Raw genomic sequence first — 20,797 nt, 5'->3', positions numbered from 1 at the left:
TCTCGGCAATTCCTTCATGCATGGGTTTGTTGGGCTAAATGGACTCTATAGTTTTGCTACGTGGACTTCACTGTCTACATACAGAAGGTGCAGTAAGCTATCTAGAGAGATGCGGCTGTATTGGCCCAAATGTTCTGGCTTAGCTTGATCTTTTTCTGGGATTACTAGCGCTTCGCCGACCTATATCCAGGTCTAACCTCCAGGGCTTGAGTAGAAAGTGTAGGGACCGACTAGAGAAATGGTAATATTTATATACATCCTAGTACTAGAGCAAGTATCTATCAAATTCTAGACTTTTCTCATCTCGTCTGGTCTATCATCGATTTCCTAGCATTTCCTCACATACCCACTGAGATGTTTTAGTATGCAGTGTCCAATATCGCTCATCCTCATCTAGTGTTTCTTTTTTATCCCGTTCGTCAGAAAGTCGTCCAAGCGCTTCAAAGACCACAATTTGGTCTCTCATGTATTGATCAAGAGGTGACCGCTCCTTGCGGCTCTCGTTCGCATGGAGTCCCGAAATCTCATCAATGAAACCCTGAACACAACCTTCGATAAAATCATCAATGTGTTCCATATCTGTACCATTATTTTGGCTTGAACCCTTCTTGTCCTTCTTGTGTTTGTTTCTTCCGGGCTGCTTTGCGTTGGGCTTCGCTCGAGTGGTTCCAAGAGCGTCATACCCAACCTTGAACCCCTCCCTTGTATCTGCCACTAGCAGGATATAGAACCGGGAAGGGTGAGATGTGGCTTCGGATTGAGCCAACGTGATAGGAACATGGCCACCGTCATCTTGTATGTCAAGGGGTTCTTGGTCGAATAATGACGGGTCCAGATTCTTGAGCCCCTTTCGCAGGGTACGGCGAATTTGTCTCTCGCAGTACTGGCGAGTGGCTTGTAGCTGCCCTTTCTTTTCTGATTCTGATATGCGGAGATCGGGTGCTAGGATAGTGATATTGACCCTCGTGATCTTTCCGCGATCGTATTCCATGATATTGATGGGAGGGAAACAAGGCAATTTCGTTGAAGGTTCCAATGGGTTTATGTGGAAACTGACAGATCCCATACCGACAACACCATTCGACCATCCACGCTTATGCAAAATGACTTCGGCAGAAGGGAGTCCCAGTTTCTTGAAGTTCGGTAGCATCACCTGGGTGGCATAGTCGTAGGATGGGGAATTAGTTCCATTTGTGCCGCCAGTAATATTTACTCGAATCTTTTCAATGGTAGGTTGCGATCCGACCCATAGCATGTATGGGTAAATAGCTTGAAATATGAGAAATACTGAGCCTGGTGTTGATAGAAGGATATTGTATTCGGGCTTCGGCGAGACGCTAGATAGTGGAACCAGCATCGGGCTTGGAACTGCGAGCCTCTCTGCAGGTGACTCCTCTCTCTCAAACTCCGGGGGCTCGAAGGTCACACTCCGCGATCCCACCTGTCCCCCCGTAACTTTGCTCCCACTGATATCTCCCAACAGCTTGACGGCTGCCGCATGCGATGCCTTCAGCCCGGTCTTTCCCCCACGGTTTCCACGCACATGATTGATTGTGACTGGGCGACCAGTGAGGGCTGCCAAAGCTAGTGCATTGCGGACTAGTTGCCCACCTCCTTCAAGCATTCGCCCATCGAGCGTGATGTGGCGGGGCGATCGCTGTGGGGGAGCCCCACCGGAACTAGAACTTTGGGCTGTCATGGAATGAAGGAATTGAAGTGAATTGAACTTTTCCTTCCGAAGAGGGAATTCATAGCGGATCACACTGGCTTAATACCTGAGCCTCCTTCAATCTAGTCTCTTTGTTGGGGCTTGCACTGCCCTGAGTCTCAGTTGAGTCAGGACTATGAGTGACTCACCCGTCCAATTAGGGCTAGGCCAGATCGTAAAAATGGGAACATACAGATGCATGCATGACGCATGATAACCAAGATGCATATCTGAAGCCGGAGCAGCGTATGGAGTAGAAGAGGAGAAGAGTACTAAGGTACTAGTACTAAGGTAGAAGAGTCCATTCTCCATCACGTGTCCATATGCTCCAATGCCTCCATTGCTCCTTCCGTATACTTTCACCTCCTCGACCTGCTCCTTCCTCCACTACATCAATAACAACAACATGTCGCTCTTTTTCTCTTTTTCTCGTTTCTCTCCTCTCTCCTCTTTCCTCTTCTTCTCCCCCCTCTCTATCCAACATCTTCTTTGGTATACCTCATATACTACAGGCTTTTACAATATGTTTTCCGCATTCGGCACTCGAGGCCGGCTTCACAGGTCCATGTCCTCTCGCTCAATTCGAAGAGCCCGTCGTCCACCAGCAGAAATCATCGATCCCGATGTCGCTAAGCTCCATGCTGCTGTGGCCGCTTCCCGTGCTATGCACTCAAGTCATCAACCTTCCCATCAATCATCAGCTGAATTGAAATGCTCTTATAACCGAGTTGGTGGACCTACCCAAGTCGCCATTCCAAGACGGCGTCCGAAATCCAGCATTCAATATACCGACGACAGCACCTCAACCTATGGAGCTCCCACCGTTCCCCCGTCCACCCCACTTCCATTTGCCAGGGCCGAGAGTATATCTACAGTCAACGATCGCGAATTCTCCGCCGTCCTCTCACCACCCGCTGAGCTGAATGGGTTGGATGGTCGAGATAGCTCTGTGCCCTCCTCATATAGGCGGCTGCGCAAGGCCAAATCAATGTTTTCAACTAGACAACGATCTTCACACATCACATACAGTACGCCACCTCTCCCCCGTCGAGATGCCATGGATCTCGAGCGAAGCCCCCGGTTTGCGCTGCCACGCACCATGAGACATACACCATCCTTTATTCGGGCAAGTTCCTTCCAAAGTTCCCGTGCAATTAGACACGCCAAGAGTCAAGATACAGCCATTCAGCTTGCCCGCGATCAATTCCTCGGAGAAATTGACCAGGCTGAAGCCCGGACGAGACATTCTTCGCTCTTCGTACATCGACGCAGATGGGAAAACAAACCGTTCCGCAAGACACTCCGTGTGACAAGTGCGAGTAACATTGGCACCAAGCCGGCTGAGAGGCATGGCAGGCGACGGACCTTTTCAGCATCTTTCAAGAACGGTCTGAAGCGGGTTTTTGGTCTATCAAAGCCTGTCGAGCAACAATCAAACCTCTCAGACGCAACAGATCCACCATTTCCTCCGGTGCCTATCGCCTGCAATGAGATCTCTGTCAACAATTCCGTCCACGAATATGTGGAGGATCGTGACGATATGGTCAGCGAAGTTGTGGATGTAATTGATGATGCTCATTCCAGCCCATTGCGTGTTCCACGAATCTCCCCCCAGTCGTGCCAGTCTCTGCACATCCAAATCACGCGTCACAAGTTGGGCAGATTCGACCGTGGCCAACACTATCACAGCTCGCAAGCCTGGAAATCGGCAATCGCTATCTCTAATTGAAGAGCACGGGGACCTGAATAAGCAATTACCGCAGCATCCCTCCGGCGCGGCCGACCAGGCTTCGCCTACGCCCAGAAAGTCTACCGCCCGCAGGTTCAATGATTGGGTTGATAGCCATGACCTGTACTCGGCTTTGATGCAGCAGATTGGACGGCAAGATGTGCAGAATGCCGAAGAGGAAATAATTTTCGGTACTGTGGCAGAGCACCGTGCTGTCCAGGCACGCACTTCCTCGGCATTATCGCGTCGCAGCAAATACACAGTCCGCCGTGTTCCCAGTGGAGATTCTTCGACGCCCGGATCATTTACGACAGCAAGGGCTGGAGACTCTTCTTCCCCGCGGAAGAATATAATTCGACCTCTTCAGTATATTCCTTCGTCAGCGTCCTCTCGAAGAATTCAAGGGCAAGAAATCCACACTTGGGGCCCGAGAGTCGATGGAAAATCACCTCGCTCGCCGTGTGCACGCGGTGGGGATTCAGACGATGAAACAGGGAGCGTGATTGTTGTTCGCTATGGAGGCGCAAGAATGGGGGCTGTTTCTCCAAGTGTATATTCTCGAACGACAAATGGGGGTACGCCCACGGAGGAAGTTATTGAACCTCGATATGTCGCGGACGAGCCGGGAACAGCGACTATATTTACCTCTCAGAGAGCAGTATACAAGTCACCAAGACGTTCTTCCAGCTCATCACCTTTGAAAACTCAGGTGAAGCCGAGTTTGGACTGGCAGCAGTGGATAAGCTCACAGATTGAGAGAATCGAGTCAACCAGTCCGACACGAGAGCATGTGAGAGAGGATGCCCAGTTTCAAGAAGATGATGATGAGATATTCATGGGAATGATGCGGCGAGCCCCTGGCCCCGGCCAAGAGTCGACTGCCAACCCGTATATTGCTAGTGAGCCGAAGCACAATGACTCGCAGTCCATTACGGACCCCAGAGTTACTTCTCAAAATAACTTCTCTCGTCCATTCAGTCGATCATCCAGTGTGCGGACCATTCTGCCATCTCAAACCGTTGAGCCCGGTAGCACAGTCAAGACTGCATCCAAGCTTTCAGCAGTTGATTCCATCGCTGATGTTCCATCACCACCGGCTCGGGTGCCATCCGATCGGACTCTATCGCCAATGCGAACGAGAACTGCGAACTCACCAAGCATACCAGATTCACCAACTCCACAGAGAGTGGTACCCGATATACCGAAGCGGAATTTGACACAGGAGCAGTACCGACGATATTCCGCTCGCCGGCCGATAGGTAATGGAAAGCCAAACTCATTCCGGTCGATGCGCGCCTATCGTGACTTTAATGCGCTGAATAACGAAAATCAGTGGCGGAGGGAGGATCACGAAAACATGATGGATGAGTATCACAAGAATCAGGATGGTCCTTCTACTGTCTCCAGCAAACGCATGGTGGAGATGTTTTTGAACAGTCGGCGTCGCCCGGCGGAAAAAGTGTTGGATGGCAATGCCCCCGGTGAGGCTTTCATCTGAAGCTCTGGTGACTTGAGGCGTTTGACCTTGTGTTGAATTCATTGACTTGGGTAGTATAGTATTTTTCCCTGTCCACTCAATTGTATCATGTCAGCCGACAATGTATGCATTCGAGTTGTAGGTAGCAATGTATAACCAACGACATTTTTAATTATAGATAGCCCCTTACCAAAGAAACAAATGCTTTCATTATCCATTCCACTACTCCCACCGTGCTGGTTCTTTCTCGACCAAAAAAAGGAATATCCAACCCCCGCTAAGTCCCGGGCCGGTCCTTTACGAAGGTAAAAGAAGCAAAAAGAAACTCTCCCTCGGGGAATCGAACCCCGGTCTCCCGCGCTTATCGGTTTTAATGACAAGCGGAAATCATGACCACTAGACCAAGGAAGATGAAATAGTCGAGTTACTGCTCGACCACTTGGGGGTGGTTGATATCTGGGCAAACAAAATATAAAATATGAGCCACGGTTAAAATACGCTTCCTGACCATGGCACCATCAGGTACCCGTGGACGAATCTGGTAACAACTTTGAAGAACCTTGGAAGTCCAGGCACTTTCAAGTTACCCTTGATGCTTATGGTGATTCTAAATAGTACTATATCTCTTCATCCCGAGGTCGTTTTTTGGAGCCTTGGAGTCAAATCCAATATACTAGTACTTTGTACTACCCTCTTCCAAGGTTCCAAGAACCGCGAAATATATATCCACAGACCTCGGGAATCTTGAGCCAAATTTCAAGATTTTTTTTAAAACAGAACACTCGAGGTATCATTGGCAATAACTGAAACAAAACGAGAATGAAACCACACAAAAAAAACTTCAAATCGTCATCCATTTTACTCGACATAATTCGCCGGGAAATACCCCTGCACACCACTAAGCTCACCTTCCCACCAGTCATCCGTACTATTAGTTTTCTTCACGATGCGAATCCGATCGCCTTCTCTAATTTTCAAATCATCATCACCCTGTCCATCAAAGTCGTACAATGCCGTGACGAATGTTGGACGGGGTGGTGGTGGGGGTTTCTTCTTCTTCAGCGCAGCCATAGCGAAGGGCTCGGCGTTTGTGAAGGGTATGCTTGGTCCGGGCTGAAGCGAACTTTGCTGGGAACGACTGTGCTGGAAATGATCCGTCGGCCGGGCAGCTGGGTAAAAGGAGACACCGCTGGGGACGGGGGTCGTGGTTTGCGGAGACAGCATGCTGTCTGGAGGGGGCATCCAAGAGCCATGTGCTGATGGAAGCGGAGATGTGCCTGACGTACTAGCGATAGAGGCGGAGACGGAGCTGCGGGATGCCATGTATGAAGAGGATGGAGAGGTGGCGCGGATTTCCTCTGCGCAGGTGGTGGGCTTTGGGCCGAGCATTGGTGGTTGAGCGGCTGGTTTGCCGCGAATGCTGGATGAGATAGATGAAAGGGATGGCCGGGAGGAGAGGGATGGGCGTGAGGTATTGGTTGCTACGCTTGCGTTGCGACTGCCGAGGGAAGGACGTTTGTTCTGTAGTTCTTTGGCTTGTGCTTCTCGGAGGGCCTTGCCATGGATGAGGCAGTTCATGCTCTCGATCTCGCTTTGCACGGGATCGTGGACGAGTTGGTAGTCTGATACTATCTGGTCGAATGGGGCTGGTGGTGATGGCAGTCCGGTCTCTTCACAGAAGGCGAGGATCACTGTGTAGTATGTGCCTAGCATGCGGTTCTGAGTCTCGATTTGGGCTGTGAGAATGAAGGGTACGAGTGAGAAAAGGAGGGAGATCAGATGTGGCAGGCGTTGGCGGAGGTCTTGGTCCGCAGCTTGATATACCTCCTTCGCACTGGCGAGATCGACCTGCGCCTTGGCAAGATTGGCATTTTCGCGTTCGCTGCGCTTCGGTTTATGGATGAGGCTATCGACCTTGCCCTGATAGATTTCGAATTCGGTCTGTTGGAATAAGGATGAGTAAATGGTAAATGGCTCGCATTGCTGCAGACCCCAGGTATACAGTGGTGTTGCAAAAGTTTGAAACCCGTTGTTGACTGTTCTCTTCTCCGCCTTCTAATGGGAAACTAGTAGCTACCTGAGATGGAATAAATAGACCATCAAATAGCTACTAGTTTCCCATTAAAAGGCGGTTAGTAATGATGGGAAATATGGAGTTTCAAACTTTAGCAACACCACTGTACCTGGTGTGCAGCCACACATACACATACCTTCTTATCGTTGCGTTTCTTGATTGTCTTCTTCATGGGGGCCAAGGAGCCCTTTGCATTGTCCGCTGGACGGGCCATACGATCCTCGACAACATCGAGCTCCTGGATCATCTCTTCACGAAGCTCATCGAATTCCTTTCGTAGTCGGTTGGTTCGACCCAAGAGGGTGGGATCGGTTTCCACGGGTCGATGCGGGGATTCTGTTTCAGATGAACCGATAATGGGCGCATAGAATCCATCGAATTCATCTGCCATGCGACTCTGAAAGGTCGCAATTGACACCCAAGCATCACGCCAGGCTCTTGTAGATTCTGCGATCTGTAAAATGAAAAGTAAGCAATGGAACGCGTGTCGATAAATTTCCCCGCGGGAAGAAAGGTGCTGCCTACCCTAGACAACAACGAATCGGCGTCCTCGAAATCCTTTAAAAGGACAGCGACCTGGCTGTCATCGGCGGTTCGCTTGGAGGTCATTCGACCAAAGCGTTTTTGCACGTTCTGCATGGTGGAGTGGCTGGTTGGGGGAGGTTGGGAGATTGGGAGATTGTAAAAGGAAGGCAGAAGCAGAAGCAGAAGCAGAGGGCAGCTATTCACAATAGTAATAAGGGCAGCAGATGAACATTTGACTGAACCAGCAGTCGAGTCAATCTTGGGATGGAAGAGGGTGAGGGTGGGCGAGTGAGTGGATGAGTGGATGAGTGAAAGTAAAAAAGAGAAAGTGAAACGGGGGAATTACAAGGCAAGGAAGTTCGAAACGTTTCAAGCCTCCCTACGCGGCTCTCATGGAGGGGGGCCAAGCCCCTCATGGAGGGGGGGCCAAGCCCCTCATGCGCTCTGCTCTGTTCTGCTTGGCTCTGCCCTATGATTAATTGGATTTCTGGTTATTTTTGGTCGGGGGAATGCATCGAGCTCCACTTGGACTGGGGTCATCGCAAATCAGAATGGTTGACTGATTTCCGTTGGCTGCATCTACTGGGGTTTCCCGTGGGGGCCACTTTGATGTGTGAGTCAAACCGCAGGAAAAGAGGTAATGGAATAGTTGATCAGAGGGACTACTACTACTACTACTACTACTGTGGAAGACCTGATGAATGAAAGTAGAGTGGACGTGTCAAGTAGTTGTAGAAGTAAGTGGAGATCTGCCTGAGGCCTGCGAGTATTGGCATCCTTTCTTCCTTTCTTCCCCACATCTCTCGCTCCTCCTCATCCTCCACCACCACCACCACAACTGAATATCACTGGGATATGTCATGAGTGGAAACCTCCCATGTCTGTCCCGACCTCTACGCCCCGTGGCTCCGCTCCAATCTCCTCCCAGTCACCCATCACTGCCTCCGTGGTCAAGTTTCGTTGTTTATACACCCACGACTTGCGCCGCAAGTCCAAACGATGGCAGGATGGCTACCTTCGTTACCATGCCTTCAACAAACGGGTGATGGTCTACGATGAATCTGGTAACTACATTGGGGATCACCATTGGCGATCGACAGATGAGGTACAAGATGGCGATGAGTTGGAACTCGATAAGGGCGTTTTGATTGAAGTCGGCGAGCGCATGGGCACAACACAGCAGGATCTCACCAACTTGTTCGAAAAGAGAAAATCCAGCCAGACCTCCCCTCCCTCGAATAACTCCCAGACGCGTCCTACACCCACGCCTACCCATGCGCCTGCGCCTACACCTATCTCTACCTCCACCTCCGCTCGACCCTCCGGTTCGCAGACGTTTCGCTCTCTCAATGACCTTCTTGGCATCAAACGAACCCCAATTGGCTATCGTCCATCTCCGTACGAAGAACGTCATCCTCAACCTCCAACGCCAAGCCTCCCCGATCCCTCTGAACGAGCTCCCAAACGGCCGAGAGTCTCGGCGGGAACCACCCCAGCCCGAAGCAGGAACGTACAATCTGAGGTGGTGGATCTGACAGAGCCGGAACCACGACAACCTACGAGACCGCCGAGTCTTCCTGCACCTCGGAAGAAAACGAAACTATTAGAGGACGCGAGGCCGAATATACCAATGCCCGTCGAGGAACCACAGCCGAAATCGCAGCCGAAACCGCAGTCGAGACCTATAGAAGCACCCCCAATACCCAAACCTTCAAGACAAGAACCCCCGAAACAAGATCCTCCGACCTTTACAGGACCATCCATACACCCACCAACAGAAACGACACATCAACCGAAATCAATTCCTGTCCCAGCGGAGGAACCGCCTGTCGATTCTCGAGCGGCGCCCCCCCAAACCGCCGAACTCCTACGACCCCCTACATAATGACGCGCCACGAAACCCACGAACTTCACGACCAACCCCCGACACAGAACCCCCAGCCCAACCAATAAAAACCTTGCGCATGTCCACTGAGAAACCCCGCCGCAAATTGATGTACAGTGCACTATTACCTAGCGATACGTCTCAAAAATCATCCCCATCTTCAGCAATGGGCCCGCCAGCGAAACGAAGCCAGCCTACGTCAAAACCCAAGGAGTCGCAGTCAGTATGTGCTCATAAAATATGGGAGGCCTCCTGTACTAATCGCCTCGCAGGCCCGCTAGTGCCCCATCTCAAGGCCCCGCGTCTACCAACATGGAATTCATACCTTCGGTATCAACTCAATCTATCCTCGAAGAGATGGCCGTCAGCCCTGGAGTCAATAATTACCAGAGTCGAGCCTCTCATGTAACATCATGGAATGGAGACCAACCCGAACGCGCCCGAAATCTCCCAGCAAAGAGATCTCTAGACGCGCCTTTTCGCAAATCACTATCCGATCCTACCGCGTTGAGTAGGCCCGGCCTTCAGGCTCGACCCACTCTCATGCGAAGTGCACTCAGCCAGGTTCCCGAGCCCGCCGAGGAGATCGAGCAGGGGCCCTGGACGTCCGAGGCATTAGATCTCTTCGATTTCTGGCCTCCAGGTCGACCAAAGCCATGCTGAAGCGATAACCGGACCATTTCGGACCTTTCCGAGCCCCCGAGTTTATCATTTCCGGCCGACTTCATATTTAAAGCCGAGGCATTTATCATCTCCACCACCATGATACCCAATTAGACAATCAAATACATTTATACCAGAGATAATTGACGCTGCCCAATCTGGACGAGTCAGACAGATATCTGTACAGAAGAGAACAAAGTTTTAGAAGCTCATAATCTTTTGGAATTTCGATTTAATATGCAAATTGCGAAATGTGAAACCGGAATAAGAATCCTCTGAATAACAGTAGACACAGAACACATGTACCAACCCACCCACTCAAGAACTAACTCTTCTTAACCAGAGTCCCAGAAACATAAGGCATGACCGACCAAGCAAAATTCTTCTCCAAATCCACAACCTTCCACCCACCATCAAGACGCGCAGCCCTCAAAAGCGCACCCTCCGTATCCCGATCCAAAGCACAATCGCCAATGAAAAAGCTCCACCCAAACAACTGATAAAAACTCTGCACAACCCTCGCCAGAACAGACCCCTTCGCCGTCCGCCACGGATTAACAACATGCTCCGTAACCAACAACTTCCCGCCCGGCTTCAGCATCCCATACAGTTCATCCACAGTCCTCTCCATCTCGGGAACAGAGCAAAGAACACGCACGCAGATAATCGTGTCGAATATCCCATTCCGCGGATCAGAATCATACGCCTCTGTCACGCCCGTGCCCGATTCCCGAAGTCCGGGGAGGAGTTGCGATGCTGCGGCGCCACAGGGGAGAATGTGGTATTTGGATGAGATTCCTTCGGCGATTGCCTTGGCGCGGAGTTTCTCGTGGAGCCCGGTGCAGGGCTCTGGGCCGTAGATTGTGCTTATTGAGGGTGAGCGGAGGAGGGGCATTTGGGTGCCTGTTCCTGGTCCGATGTCTAGAACGATCCCGTTGGCTGTGCGGAGCAGGGGTGGGATTAGATCGGATGAGCCGTTGGTGTTTCGGCCTGGTTGAAATGTGTCTGTCTCTGTCTCTGTTTCTGATGCTGTTGCGGGTGGAGCAGCGTTTGGTGCTGGGGCTGGAGAAATATCATTTGGTGAGTGGAATGTGATTATAATTATAATCAAAACATGGGCTTGACGAGAAGATTCGCGCATTCTTGGTTGGGATTTTTCATGATGGAGATGAATGACGAAGGCCAGAATTTATCTTCCATTTCTTGGTCATTCGTCAGGGTACGTACTGGAAAATTCGACCCAGAATCGACCAAATGCTTCATCGCGCAATCGATGAATTTGAAGGATAGGCGCGAAGATCTCGCCTTTCTTGAAGACAGCTTCTGCGCATACTCGGATGTAGTCTGATTATTGATAATGTTAGCGGGGTTCTCGTTCTAGAGTATAGAGAGAAGAGATGGATATGTGTAGTGCGAATTCTTCAACAGATGTGATATAAGCTCCCATTGACGCCTTTGAGAGTGCATAGCATGTTGAATAGATGGAATAGTAGCAATGGAGGGCATGTCTTTTTCAAACCCCGAATGTAGTATCAAATGCCGAGGAACACAAGAGGAAGAATATCAAGGGAGTTGTATTAAATGGGTGATGAAAAGGTTACTCACGAGACATAGCCCATGTCATGAGCTGGGCAGGCTCAAGCATGCCCTTGAGTCTATCTCCTAACGGCGGGGGAGTCGTCATGATGGTTGATTCTTTATTAATCAAGTGAGGGGAGAATTGGAGAAGTAGTAGAAGATGGACCCGCCAGAAACCAAAATTAGGGCCGGGAAGACCCCAATCACGTGACATGGATTTGGATCAAAGACCAGACAGTGGCATATTGAATGGAGAACAAGAACAACCTGCTACTACATTTTACACTGCTACGATGGTAGAAAAAGAAAAAAAACAAAGAATCGTCACAAGCACTGGTATACGGGCTATTTTGTGTTTGCTCACGCTCTAGTGCAGATGGCACAACAATGAAGAGAACACGATCACAGGGAAAAGAGTGGAACAGTAATCGGGACGGAATTATCAACAAAAAGAAATATAGTCAAGTCGTCTGAGCAGACTGGAACGTGGCTGAACGGATACACAGCAGTGAGAATGAATCAATGAAGGACGGTGATAGGAGATGATGCGTGGTCTGAGACATGCAGGGAAAGGAAAGGTAGGTTTTTCAAATGAGTAGTACTAGTAAGTAGGTGGGGATAAGGGAGAGGGGAACCACAACCCGAATCATTCAGAAGGTGTAAAAGAGGTCATCATCACTGTGCCTTCTATCATGACAAGATGTATGCAAGGCGGCACAGTGACGGTTAGAGAACTGCTTGTCGGGCGAGTAAACCGAAAAAGAGAGATAGGGAGAGGGGGGGGGGGGAGACCCATGGCAATTATATGACCGACGCAAGCCGTCATCGTGGTTTGAGGACCAGCCCACAAACTGAGCCAAGTCAATTTTGATGCAATGTTTTTGTTTCAGTTTCAGTGGTGGTGGGAGTGTTGGCGATCGACCCTTGGACTGAACCGACTGGTGCGAGAGAGGGAGCCAACGTCGTGTTTTCCATCGCAGCACGCGCGGACGTTTTCGAGTCTCTCATCATCTTCAGCCTCGTGGCCAAAGTTTTCCACACTGTCCTGGCCGCGAAGACTTCCATTATGAACACTATCGGCTTGACCATGGCGTCCCTTCAGGCTAGCAATTGAGCCTCGAATCGAGCCAGTAAGGATTGTGCTGAGGCGAGATGAGGATCGTTGTTGTCCTTCCTCGGGCACCTGTAACGAGGCATTGACGCCCGGGGAACTGAATGCGGGAGACGCGCGTCCATGGGTTCCAGTAGACCGCATGGACATCGCAGAGGCTGCCCGCTGTTTCGGTGCTGGGCGACGGCTGTTATGTGACGCAAGAGACAGCCGACCTGTCTGGCGAGAAGCCGAGCGGAAACCGGGGTTGAATTCATCAATATCATCCAAAGTCACATTGTTCTCACTGTCGTTGCAGTTATCGTTCGACTCTCGCAAAAGGAGATATGACAGAGCATTGAACCAAGTCTCGTGTCTTTGGCTCGTGGTAGCAGTGAATCGCACACGACGGCCGGGACTGACAACCTCCAGGCTTCTACAGTGTAGACCAGGAGGATATGGGTTGTCGTCCGCGAGAACCTTCACAGCCTCAATAGGAACGCTCTTTGTTCGAAGTTCGCTCTTTCCAGCCGTTTGAGGATCCTGCTCACTCCAGTACAAAGTACGCGTATAAGGGTGAACCCAGAAGTAGCGTCGATGACGTGTTGACGACATGTTTCCTGATCCGGTCTTCCGAGTGTACTTCCACAAAAATTCACCAATCATGGTCTGTGTGATTGCTTGGATCATGCGGGGATCTGTGTTGGGACCATATCCATGGGGCATAGGACCAGCGTGAGGGTTGCTCATATTGAACCGCTCCTCCAGCTCCGATGCAAACGAGGAAACGGAAGACCTCCTTGACAGTTGGCTTTGGCTGCTTCTCCTCACTCGCGCTTGGGTAGAAACAGTCCTCGTTGAGCCTGGCCGGGGCACTTGGTCTCCTGGAGTCCGGGGACCTTGCACATTCATGCGGTAGGCGGAAGCCGGTGCCAAGGGGGGGCCCCATCGTACCTGGGGATGCAGGAGGGGGCATGTCGATTGACTTCTTCTCGGCGGCCAAGATGGCCTCGCGGTGGTCGGCAGGCAATGGCGGGTGGGCGCTAAGATTCGATGCCTGGCTAGTAGCGCTGTCAGGTCGTTGTTGCCCGGGGGTCAAGGATCTAGCTGATGACTGCCCCTGAGGGCGAGGTCGGAGCTTAGGAGTGGCAAAAGGCGATGCTGCAGTAGCAGTAGCAGCCGCTGCTGCTGCTGCCCCCACAACAGCCATGTTTCTTGACTTGCTGTCGGCGGAGGAAATTGGACGCGGAGCCTCTCGTTCAATGAGGATCTGATCAATCTGCTGCGAAGACAGGATGGTCTGCGAGCCTTGATCCATGCTCACAGAGCCCGGTGTTTCTGTAGCAGACTGGGGCAAGGCATTGCCAGAAATGTCGCTCAGAGCCAGGCCAATGCTTGTGGGTCGATCCTTTGCACTGGTGCTATCACGTTCGCGGGTAGACTCAGTAGCATCTTCATTAGTAGTCACAGGAACAGGCAGAGCCATCGCCGCTGCCTTTGACTCCTCCATGGGTTCTGTCTGGATACCCAATTCTGCCATCAGAGGAGCGACTGGTGGTACAGACTTGACGGGCTGGGTTTCGACTGAGCTTAAAGTAGACACCGATGGAGTTGGGAGTGCGGGAATCGTAATTGGCGTAGGTACAACTGGCTCCGTCGAGGCAGGGTTCAGCCAAGAGATGCTTAACTCTGGGATGACTGGCTCGGGAACGGGTTCTGGGACCGGAATCTCGATCAACCTGGGCGCAATCGGCTCCGTAGAGGTGGCATCCAGCATAGAGATGTTCAAGTCTGGGATGACTGGCTCGGGAACGGGTTCTGGGACTGGAATCTCGATCAACCTGGGCGCAATCGGCTCCGTCGAGGAAGGGTTCAGCCAAGAGATGCTTAACTCTGGGATGACTGGCTCGGGAACGGGTTCTGGGACCGGAATCTCGATCAACCTGGGCGCAATCGGCTCCGTAGAGGTGGCATCCAGCATAGAGATGTTCAAGTCTGGGATGACTGGCTCGGGCATGGGCGCAGGAATGATGATGGGTTCTGGCACGGGAGCTGGCTCGGGCTGTTGAGGCTCCACGGGTTGAGTGTGCTGAGTGGAGAGAGTGGCAAGCCCGAACTCAGGTAGAACAACCTCAGGAACTTCCAGCACTGGCTCTGGCTCGGGAAGGCGTGCCTGAATAGGCTCGGTGGAGTAGGTGAAGAGAGAGGATAAAGAGATCTCGGGCAACTCTTTCACTGGTTCCACAATCATTGGCTCGGGCTCAGGCACGGTAGCTAGGACAGGCTTGGTGGTTTGGGATGAAATCGAGGATACATTAAATTCCGGAATCTCGGGCTCGGGAACCTCATGTTTCACGGGCACAGTCTCGTCTCCGTGAAGGTAGGTAACTTCCAACTTGGGCCAGCTGGGGAGAGCAGGCACCGTCTCCTGTGAAGAGATAGCTGCGACATTGAGCTCTGGTAGTTCGGCCTGGGTGCCAGCCTCCACTCGCTGGGACTCAGAACTCTCATCCCAGGCCATCTTTGGTGGCGTTGGAACATTAGAAAGGTGATCATTATCGATGATAGGTCCTTTCAGCGGTGTCCACTGGGTGCCTGAGCTGACCAGCTTAGGGGTCTCCTCCGCTTCAGATTCGATTTCACGATCCAAGGTCTGGTTTCTCTGCGGAGTAGCCGGAGAATCCGTCGGAGTGGCCTCTCCGATGACAGGGACAGGGACAGGGACATGGGCAGCCTTGGGGGTTTGCGGCTCCCAGGGCTCAGTCATCATACCGCTGTCTACCATGATAGGCTTGGGAAGATCGCTAAGAGTAATTTCAGAAGGTCTGCGGGAGCCAGGGGTGGCAGCTTGCATGCGTGGTGTCGAGGCCTGCGATAAGGCTCCTTCATCCTCCTCCTCCTCCTCGCCACCTTCAAGCTCTGCCAGCTCTGCAAACAGGCTCTGACCCTCTCCAGCCATTGGTTGTTGTTCAAAGCTGGGCGCAGGAGAGTTGCGAGCACTGGATGGACGGCTGCTGGAAGCCATGGGAGCCTCCCCAGATGGGCGAATCCGTCTAAGCACACTTCGCTTAGACCTAACACGCGGCCGAGAGATATGCGTTTGGCTGGGGGAAGGGAATCCACTGTCGGTCTCATCGTCGTCTGATGTAGAGGCCGAGCTGTGGTAGGAGCTTCGATCACGGGCTTTAGCCATCACCAAAGACGAGGCAACGCGGTTACGGGGAGTAGTTTGCACATTGTTCTCGGTTTCGGTGAGGTCCGCAGAGTCGCTACTATCGTCTGCCATACTTTCCACGCCGGTTTGGAAAGCCTCGCTCTCGGTTGCGGTCGCACGCTCATTTGCGGTCTCAAATCCATCTTCAGCTTCAGTAGCAGTCTGGTAGACATCACTGGCTTCGTCGGGAGAATGCGCACCAGAACGGCTTCTAGTGGCGCTATTCATTGCTACTGGACGAGATGGACTGATCTGGCCGGCGTTATCTTCCCAGTCAGTGTCGTGAAGTTCAACCCTGGACGTTTCCTTGCGACCTGCGCCCAAAAGGTCAGGTCGTGCAGGTTTCCGGAAAGAGTCATCCTTCTTCTTCAGAGGTTTCTTGGTTCCATTAGGCGCGGCGCTTTCACGACGGCGCTGCTCAACCTCATCTCGGGCATCTTGCAACATGCGTTTGAGCTCAATCTTCTCTGTCTTCTCTCGGTGAATGGTGCTCTTAAGATTCTGAATCATCCGATGAGCGTGTCCGAGGGAGCTCTTGAGAGTTTCAGATTCCAGGTGACCGTGTCGAGGTGTAAACTTGTTTGGCGACGGAGGGGGAGAATTGTCTGGGGTGGTTTGTTCGGGCTCGTCACCATTCATGTCATCCGGAAGGTCTCGACCACCCTGTGATTCATGTTGGCGAATACGCATTGCAACTGCCTTGGCCAACTCTTGGTTCTGCGAGGTGAGCTCTTCCAGCTTCTTCTGAAGGGCAGATTTCTCCAGATCACCAGCATTCAGATTCCGACGCAAGAGGTGAACTTCGGTATCATTCGACTTCTGAGTAATTGCCTGGTCCTCTAACAGCTTCGCATTGGTCTGTCGGAGCTCCTCCAATTCACGTTCGACGGCATTCTTTTCTGCGCTTGAGGTGTCAAGGCTGCTATTAAGCTTCTGCTCACGTTCTGTTGCATCTCGAACAGCCGCCATCAGCTCATGAGTTTGAGTCTCCAGGGCCCAGTTTTCATCTTTGTAGCGCTGCTCGCTGTCGTCGAGGGCCCGTATGCGTTGGGCATAGCCTTCCGCTTCAAGCTCCAAACGTGACTTCTCGAGGTTGACAGACTTGAGGGATTCCTCGCGCTCAGCTAAGAGCGCCTGTAATTGGCGGACCTGGGCGAGTAGAGAGGTGGATATCTCGGTCGCGAATTCGATGTCGTGTACGCGGTTTGACGGCTGGTTGCGTTGCTTGCGAGATGGAACACTGACTTTGCTGGGAGAGTTTGTCGCCTGTCCGGCGAAAAGAGCGGGGCTGATAGGTGACTATAAATGGGTGTTAGATTGGGTGACCATGGTGAGCATGTTGCGGTCATCAGTTACTGACCTTTTGGTCAAACGACGGGGTACCCGAATGGGCATCCTCGGAGCCTCCAGCCAGCCGTTTTGGGCCTAGAAATGCGCGCGCCGATTCCCGGCCGATCTCATTATATTCATGCTCCAGGTCAGCAAGTCTCTTTCGCAGCTCCGGGCCCATCTCGCCCTCGTCCTGCTGTTGTTCGACCTCCTTTAGCTGCTCGGATAGTTCTCGCTGTTGGTCGATGAGGGCCGTGCCTAATTTGGATGCTTCTTCAAGTCGACGTTCGGTTTCCGCGAGATGAGCTTCGAGGGCTCGCTTAGCCTGGGCAGGAGAAGAGGCATTGAGGCTGAAGAGCTGTGTATCAAAGGACGAGTACCGATGGGATTCACGAGGGGCGGCATGTTGTCCCGCATTTGAAACGAACGGGTCCTCCATCATGGAGGCAAGGGAGCTATTCGCTCCAGGGTTGGAAGTGGTCATAATCCGAGGTAGCGGTGCCGTGCCTCACGCGGCGGCCGAATCCCCTGCTGTACGAGGAGATGTCGTTCGCCAGGAGAGACGTACGGATGTTGGCGCGGTTTGTGTGGTGGGAGTGGTGTAGTATGGTTCACGCGAGCATCGTTCGAAATCGCGCGCTTCGAGATGGTGTCGTAGAGAGAGGGCCTCTCACCAAGTCAAGATAAATCGAGCCGACCAGCGACCGCGGATCGTCAAGTGGCACCACGTGCGAAGATGCGGGTGCAACGGGGAGAAAAGGAAATGAGAGAAACGAGAGGTTGCGAAAGGTGAAATTGGAAGATTGAAATAACCAACACTTGACGGATCCGTGAGAACTCCGGGCGGAATCGGTTCAGGTTCAGGTTCAAGTCACAGGCGCGTAGATGTGCGATGCAGTCAAGCACAACACTGCGCGATCTGCAGGAGAGATCGCCCGCGGGATCTCGATCGGGTCGTCGAGTGAAGAGAGAAAGGGAATGGAATAGGAAAAACAATGAAAGGCAGTAGTACTAAATTAAAACGAAAGAAAAAGCGAAAGGGAGTGTCGAGGGAGTCGGAGGTTGGTGGTGGGCGACTTGGGCGGGGAGAAGCAAAAGGGAAGAGAAGAGGAGATTCTGGCCCAAAAGGTACTGCAGCGGCTGTCTGCTGGCCGCAGGCGAGGGTGCAGCGACTAGTAACCGATGGTGTTGAATGGCTGTGATTATTACATAGACTAGGGTATATCCCATATATATAAATAAAATAGATAGATCGATAATCTGTTTATCTGTGTTTACATCAATCCCATGCCCACCTTACCCAAATTCTAATCAGTGTATGTAGTGAAGTATCCCTCGATCCCATTGGATGTGCCGAGTGTTTGTGTTGTTGTTTTCCTTTGTACGCGTTCCATGTTTGCCCTGTTTGCACTGCTGACTCACCCTTCGAGACTCTTCCGTCGGAGATACCTAGGATTGATTTGATATCATTATCATTCCAAGGTTTCTCTTATTTCTTTTACAAGACTCTGATCTCCATAATCGTCAACATGGCCGACGAACCTGCTGATTCCGTTCCCCAGTTCGGCTTCAAGAAGCGCTCCAAACCCAAGGCCAACATGCGCAAGAAGCCCGCCACTCCGCCGCCCGCCTCCGATTCAGACTCTGGCTTTACCTCCTCCGATGACGAAGAAGGCCGTCGCATTAAGAGACGCCGCAAGAATGTCGCCGTGACCGCTTCTTCCGCTGCCAGTGTTAGAAAAGACAAGGGTGCCGAACAACCAGCCAGTGCCGCTCCGGTTCCCTTGACCTCCAGTAACGATGCGACCAAGTCCTCCAACTGGTACGATGAGGATCTCAGCGCAAAGAACCTCCTCGGGTCTACCAGAGCTCGCCCGGGAAATCCAGACGCTGGCGACGATGCGACTCCAGACGGAACCTACAAGGGATCGGCCAACTACCAATCCTTCATCCAAAAGAACCCGGATGCGCCAAACAAGAAGTTCGGTCCGATCAAGGCATCTACAAACGTGCGAACAATAACTGTGATGGATTTTGCCCCGGATGTGTGCAAGGACTACAAGCAGACTGGGTAGGTCTTCCTCTCATACTGCCTTGGGCAGAACCGCTTCCTGTTGACGAACATACACTAACTGCTCTTTCTTTTTCTTGTTCAGATTCTGTGGTTTCGGAGATTCGTAAGTCGCCTCAACTGATATACCCCCAAATATGATCTAGAAACACTAACAATCGGTTCTAGTTGCAAATTCCTCCATGCGCGCGAAGATTACAAACAAGGCTGGGAGCTGGATCGCGATTGGGAAGTCGGGACCAATGGGGTAAAGTTAAACGGAAGGGTGGTGTCGCAAAGGAAAGGTGCCGGGAAAACAGCTGAAGACGATGAAGATGACGACGATGACGAATTCCTTGAAAGCATTCCATTTGCCTGCATCATCTGCAAAAAGCCCTACAGAGACCCCATCATCACGAAATGCGGTCACTATTTCTGCGAATCTTGCGCTTTGCAGCGATATCGCAAAAATCCAAACTGTGCAGCCTGCGGAGCGGGTACTGGAGGGGTTTTCAACGTTGCGAAGAAGCTTAATGCGCTCCTGGATAAGAAACGCGAACGGGCGCGCAAGGCACGCGAAAAGGCAATTGCCGAGGGAGAGGAGGTCAGCGATGAGGAGGAGGAGGGGGACGATTGAAAATTAGCACTTGAGAGACTGCAGCTGGACTGTATAATATCAATATAATGCCGAGAGACTCGGGGAATATAGTATGCTGTGTATGGATTAGAACTTGGAAATCTCTTCTTGACCTTGGGGGAGATCGGATAAATAGAAGTTGCCTCTCGATATATCTGGCAAATACCTTATTCGGGGGCTCAGTTATCTTCAAGTTTTCTAGTTGGAATTCTTCTCCCTCTAATAGTAGCCTGCGACGTACTAGTTATAGGTACTACTAGTAGTAATACTGTAGCTGCCGGTGCCCACGGGCAGGTGACTGGAGTAATTCTTCCCCGCAATCCCAAACTGACCAACCTCCAACTTCAATCTTGGAAGTTGATCTTCTCCTTCCCAACCGATCCTAGTGCCCTAGTGAGACATCAATTCATACTTCGTTGCCTGCTAATCTTCCACAATCTTGGAATCGAGACCCTTTTTCAAAATTGGCCACGCGGTAATTTCAACCGACGGGATTTAGACGTGCCCCGCCACCAATGAGGCGTCCTTGGCCCGGTCTGTGCTCCGATATGCATCCCATTTCCTAGTGGCAGCGCAGAGATAGCTACAGTTATCGACGCAGGAATCACTAGAGCCCGCTGTCGGCTAAGCAGAATGCCGTACGGAGTATACAGCAAGGGTTTTGAACAACTTACGCAATGCTCCTGATCATCGTTACAGAAATCCGGTTCTACATCATGTCCTGGCCCCTTCCCCATTCTCTGGGGCAGTGTTCTCATGCACCCACGGAAAAGGGACCCCTCGTCGCTCGCTTGTTTCTCCAGTTTCCTCATATTAGCGGAGCAACACCGAAAAGCCA

At 51.7% G+C, this 20,797-nt stretch overlaps 8 protein-coding genes across 8 annotated transcripts; 4 read left to right on the top strand and 4 right to left on the bottom strand.

The window, feature by feature from the left end:
* Positions 1-316: 316 nt before the first annotated feature.
* Positions 317-1,699, bottom strand: N7481_005283 (putative RNA 3'-terminal phosphate cyclase; the record flags this gene model as incomplete). The annotated part of the gene is made up of 1 exon (XM_057264502.1): positions 317-1,699. The coding sequence occupies one exon, from the start codon at positions 1,697-1,699 to the stop codon at positions 317-319; it is 1,383 nt and encodes a 460-aa protein (XP_057122222.1).
* A 532-nt stretch (positions 1,700-2,231) lies between these two features.
* N7481_005282 (uncharacterized protein) lies at positions 2,232-4,935 on the top strand (the record flags this gene model as incomplete). The annotated part of the gene is made up of 2 exons (XM_057264501.1): positions 2,232-3,240; positions 3,293-4,935. 2 exons carry the CDS (start codon positions 2,232-2,234, stop codon positions 4,933-4,935), a joined length of 2,652 nt encoding a protein of 883 aa, XP_057122221.1.
* Positions 4,936-5,772: 837 nt separating this feature from the next.
* On the bottom strand, positions 5,773-7,627 carry N7481_005281 (BAR and SH3 domain-containing protein; the record flags this gene model as incomplete). Its single annotated transcript, XM_057264500.1, has 3 exons — positions 5,773-6,855; positions 7,215-7,442; positions 7,514-7,627. 3 exons carry the CDS (start codon positions 7,625-7,627, stop codon positions 5,773-5,775), a joined length of 1,425 nt encoding a protein of 474 aa, XP_057122220.1.
* A 763-nt stretch (positions 7,628-8,390) lies between these two features.
* On the top strand, positions 8,391-9,398 carry N7481_005280 (DNA helicase ZGRF1-like domain-containing protein; the record flags this gene model as incomplete). The annotated part of the gene is made up of 1 exon (XM_057264499.1): positions 8,391-9,398. One exon carries the CDS (start codon positions 8,391-8,393, stop codon positions 9,396-9,398), a length of 1,008 nt encoding a protein of 335 aa, XP_057122219.1.
* Positions 9,399-9,564: 166 nt separating this feature from the next.
* N7481_005279 (uncharacterized protein) lies at positions 9,565-10,061 on the top strand (the record flags this gene model as incomplete). The annotated part of the gene is made up of 2 exons (XM_057264498.1): positions 9,565-9,617; positions 9,671-10,061. The coding sequence occupies 2 exons, from the start codon at positions 9,565-9,567 to the stop codon at positions 10,059-10,061; spliced, it is 444 nt and encodes a 147-aa protein (XP_057122218.1).
* Positions 10,062-10,386: 325 nt separating this feature from the next.
* Positions 10,387-11,745, bottom strand: N7481_005278 (class I SAM-dependent methyltransferase; the record flags this gene model as incomplete). Its single annotated transcript, XM_057264497.1, has 3 exons — positions 10,387-11,123; positions 11,289-11,405; positions 11,667-11,745. 3 exons carry the CDS (start codon positions 11,743-11,745, stop codon positions 10,387-10,389), a joined length of 933 nt encoding a protein of 310 aa, XP_057122217.1.
* A 786-nt stretch (positions 11,746-12,531) lies between these two features.
* On the bottom strand, positions 12,532-17,756 carry N7481_005277 (putative nuclear migration protein (ApsA); the record flags this gene model as incomplete). Its single annotated transcript, XM_057264496.1, has 3 exons — positions 12,532-13,613; positions 13,684-17,242; positions 17,304-17,756. 3 exons carry the CDS (start codon positions 17,754-17,756, stop codon positions 12,532-12,534), a joined length of 5,094 nt encoding a protein of 1,697 aa, XP_057122216.1.
* A 1,045-nt stretch (positions 17,757-18,801) lies between these two features.
* On the top strand, positions 18,802-19,959 carry N7481_005276 (U2-type spliceosomal complex subunit CWC24; the record flags this gene model as incomplete). The annotated part of the gene is made up of 2 exons (XM_057264495.1): positions 18,802-19,343; positions 19,512-19,959. The coding sequence occupies 2 exons, from the start codon at positions 18,802-18,804 to the stop codon at positions 19,957-19,959; spliced, it is 990 nt and encodes a 329-aa protein (XP_057122215.1).
* Between the last annotated feature and the right edge of the window lie 838 nt (positions 19,960-20,797).

The sequence above is a fragment of the Penicillium waksmanii genome (assembly GCF_028829765.1).
Source record: "Penicillium waksmanii strain IBT 27052 chromosome Unknown utg000005l:1.0-5232799.0:1.0-5237142.0, whole genome shotgun sequence".
Classification (NCBI taxonomy): domain Eukaryota; kingdom Fungi; phylum Ascomycota; class Eurotiomycetes; order Eurotiales; family Aspergillaceae; genus Penicillium; species Penicillium waksmanii.
This window is presented reverse-complemented; position numbering and strand designations above follow the sequence as displayed.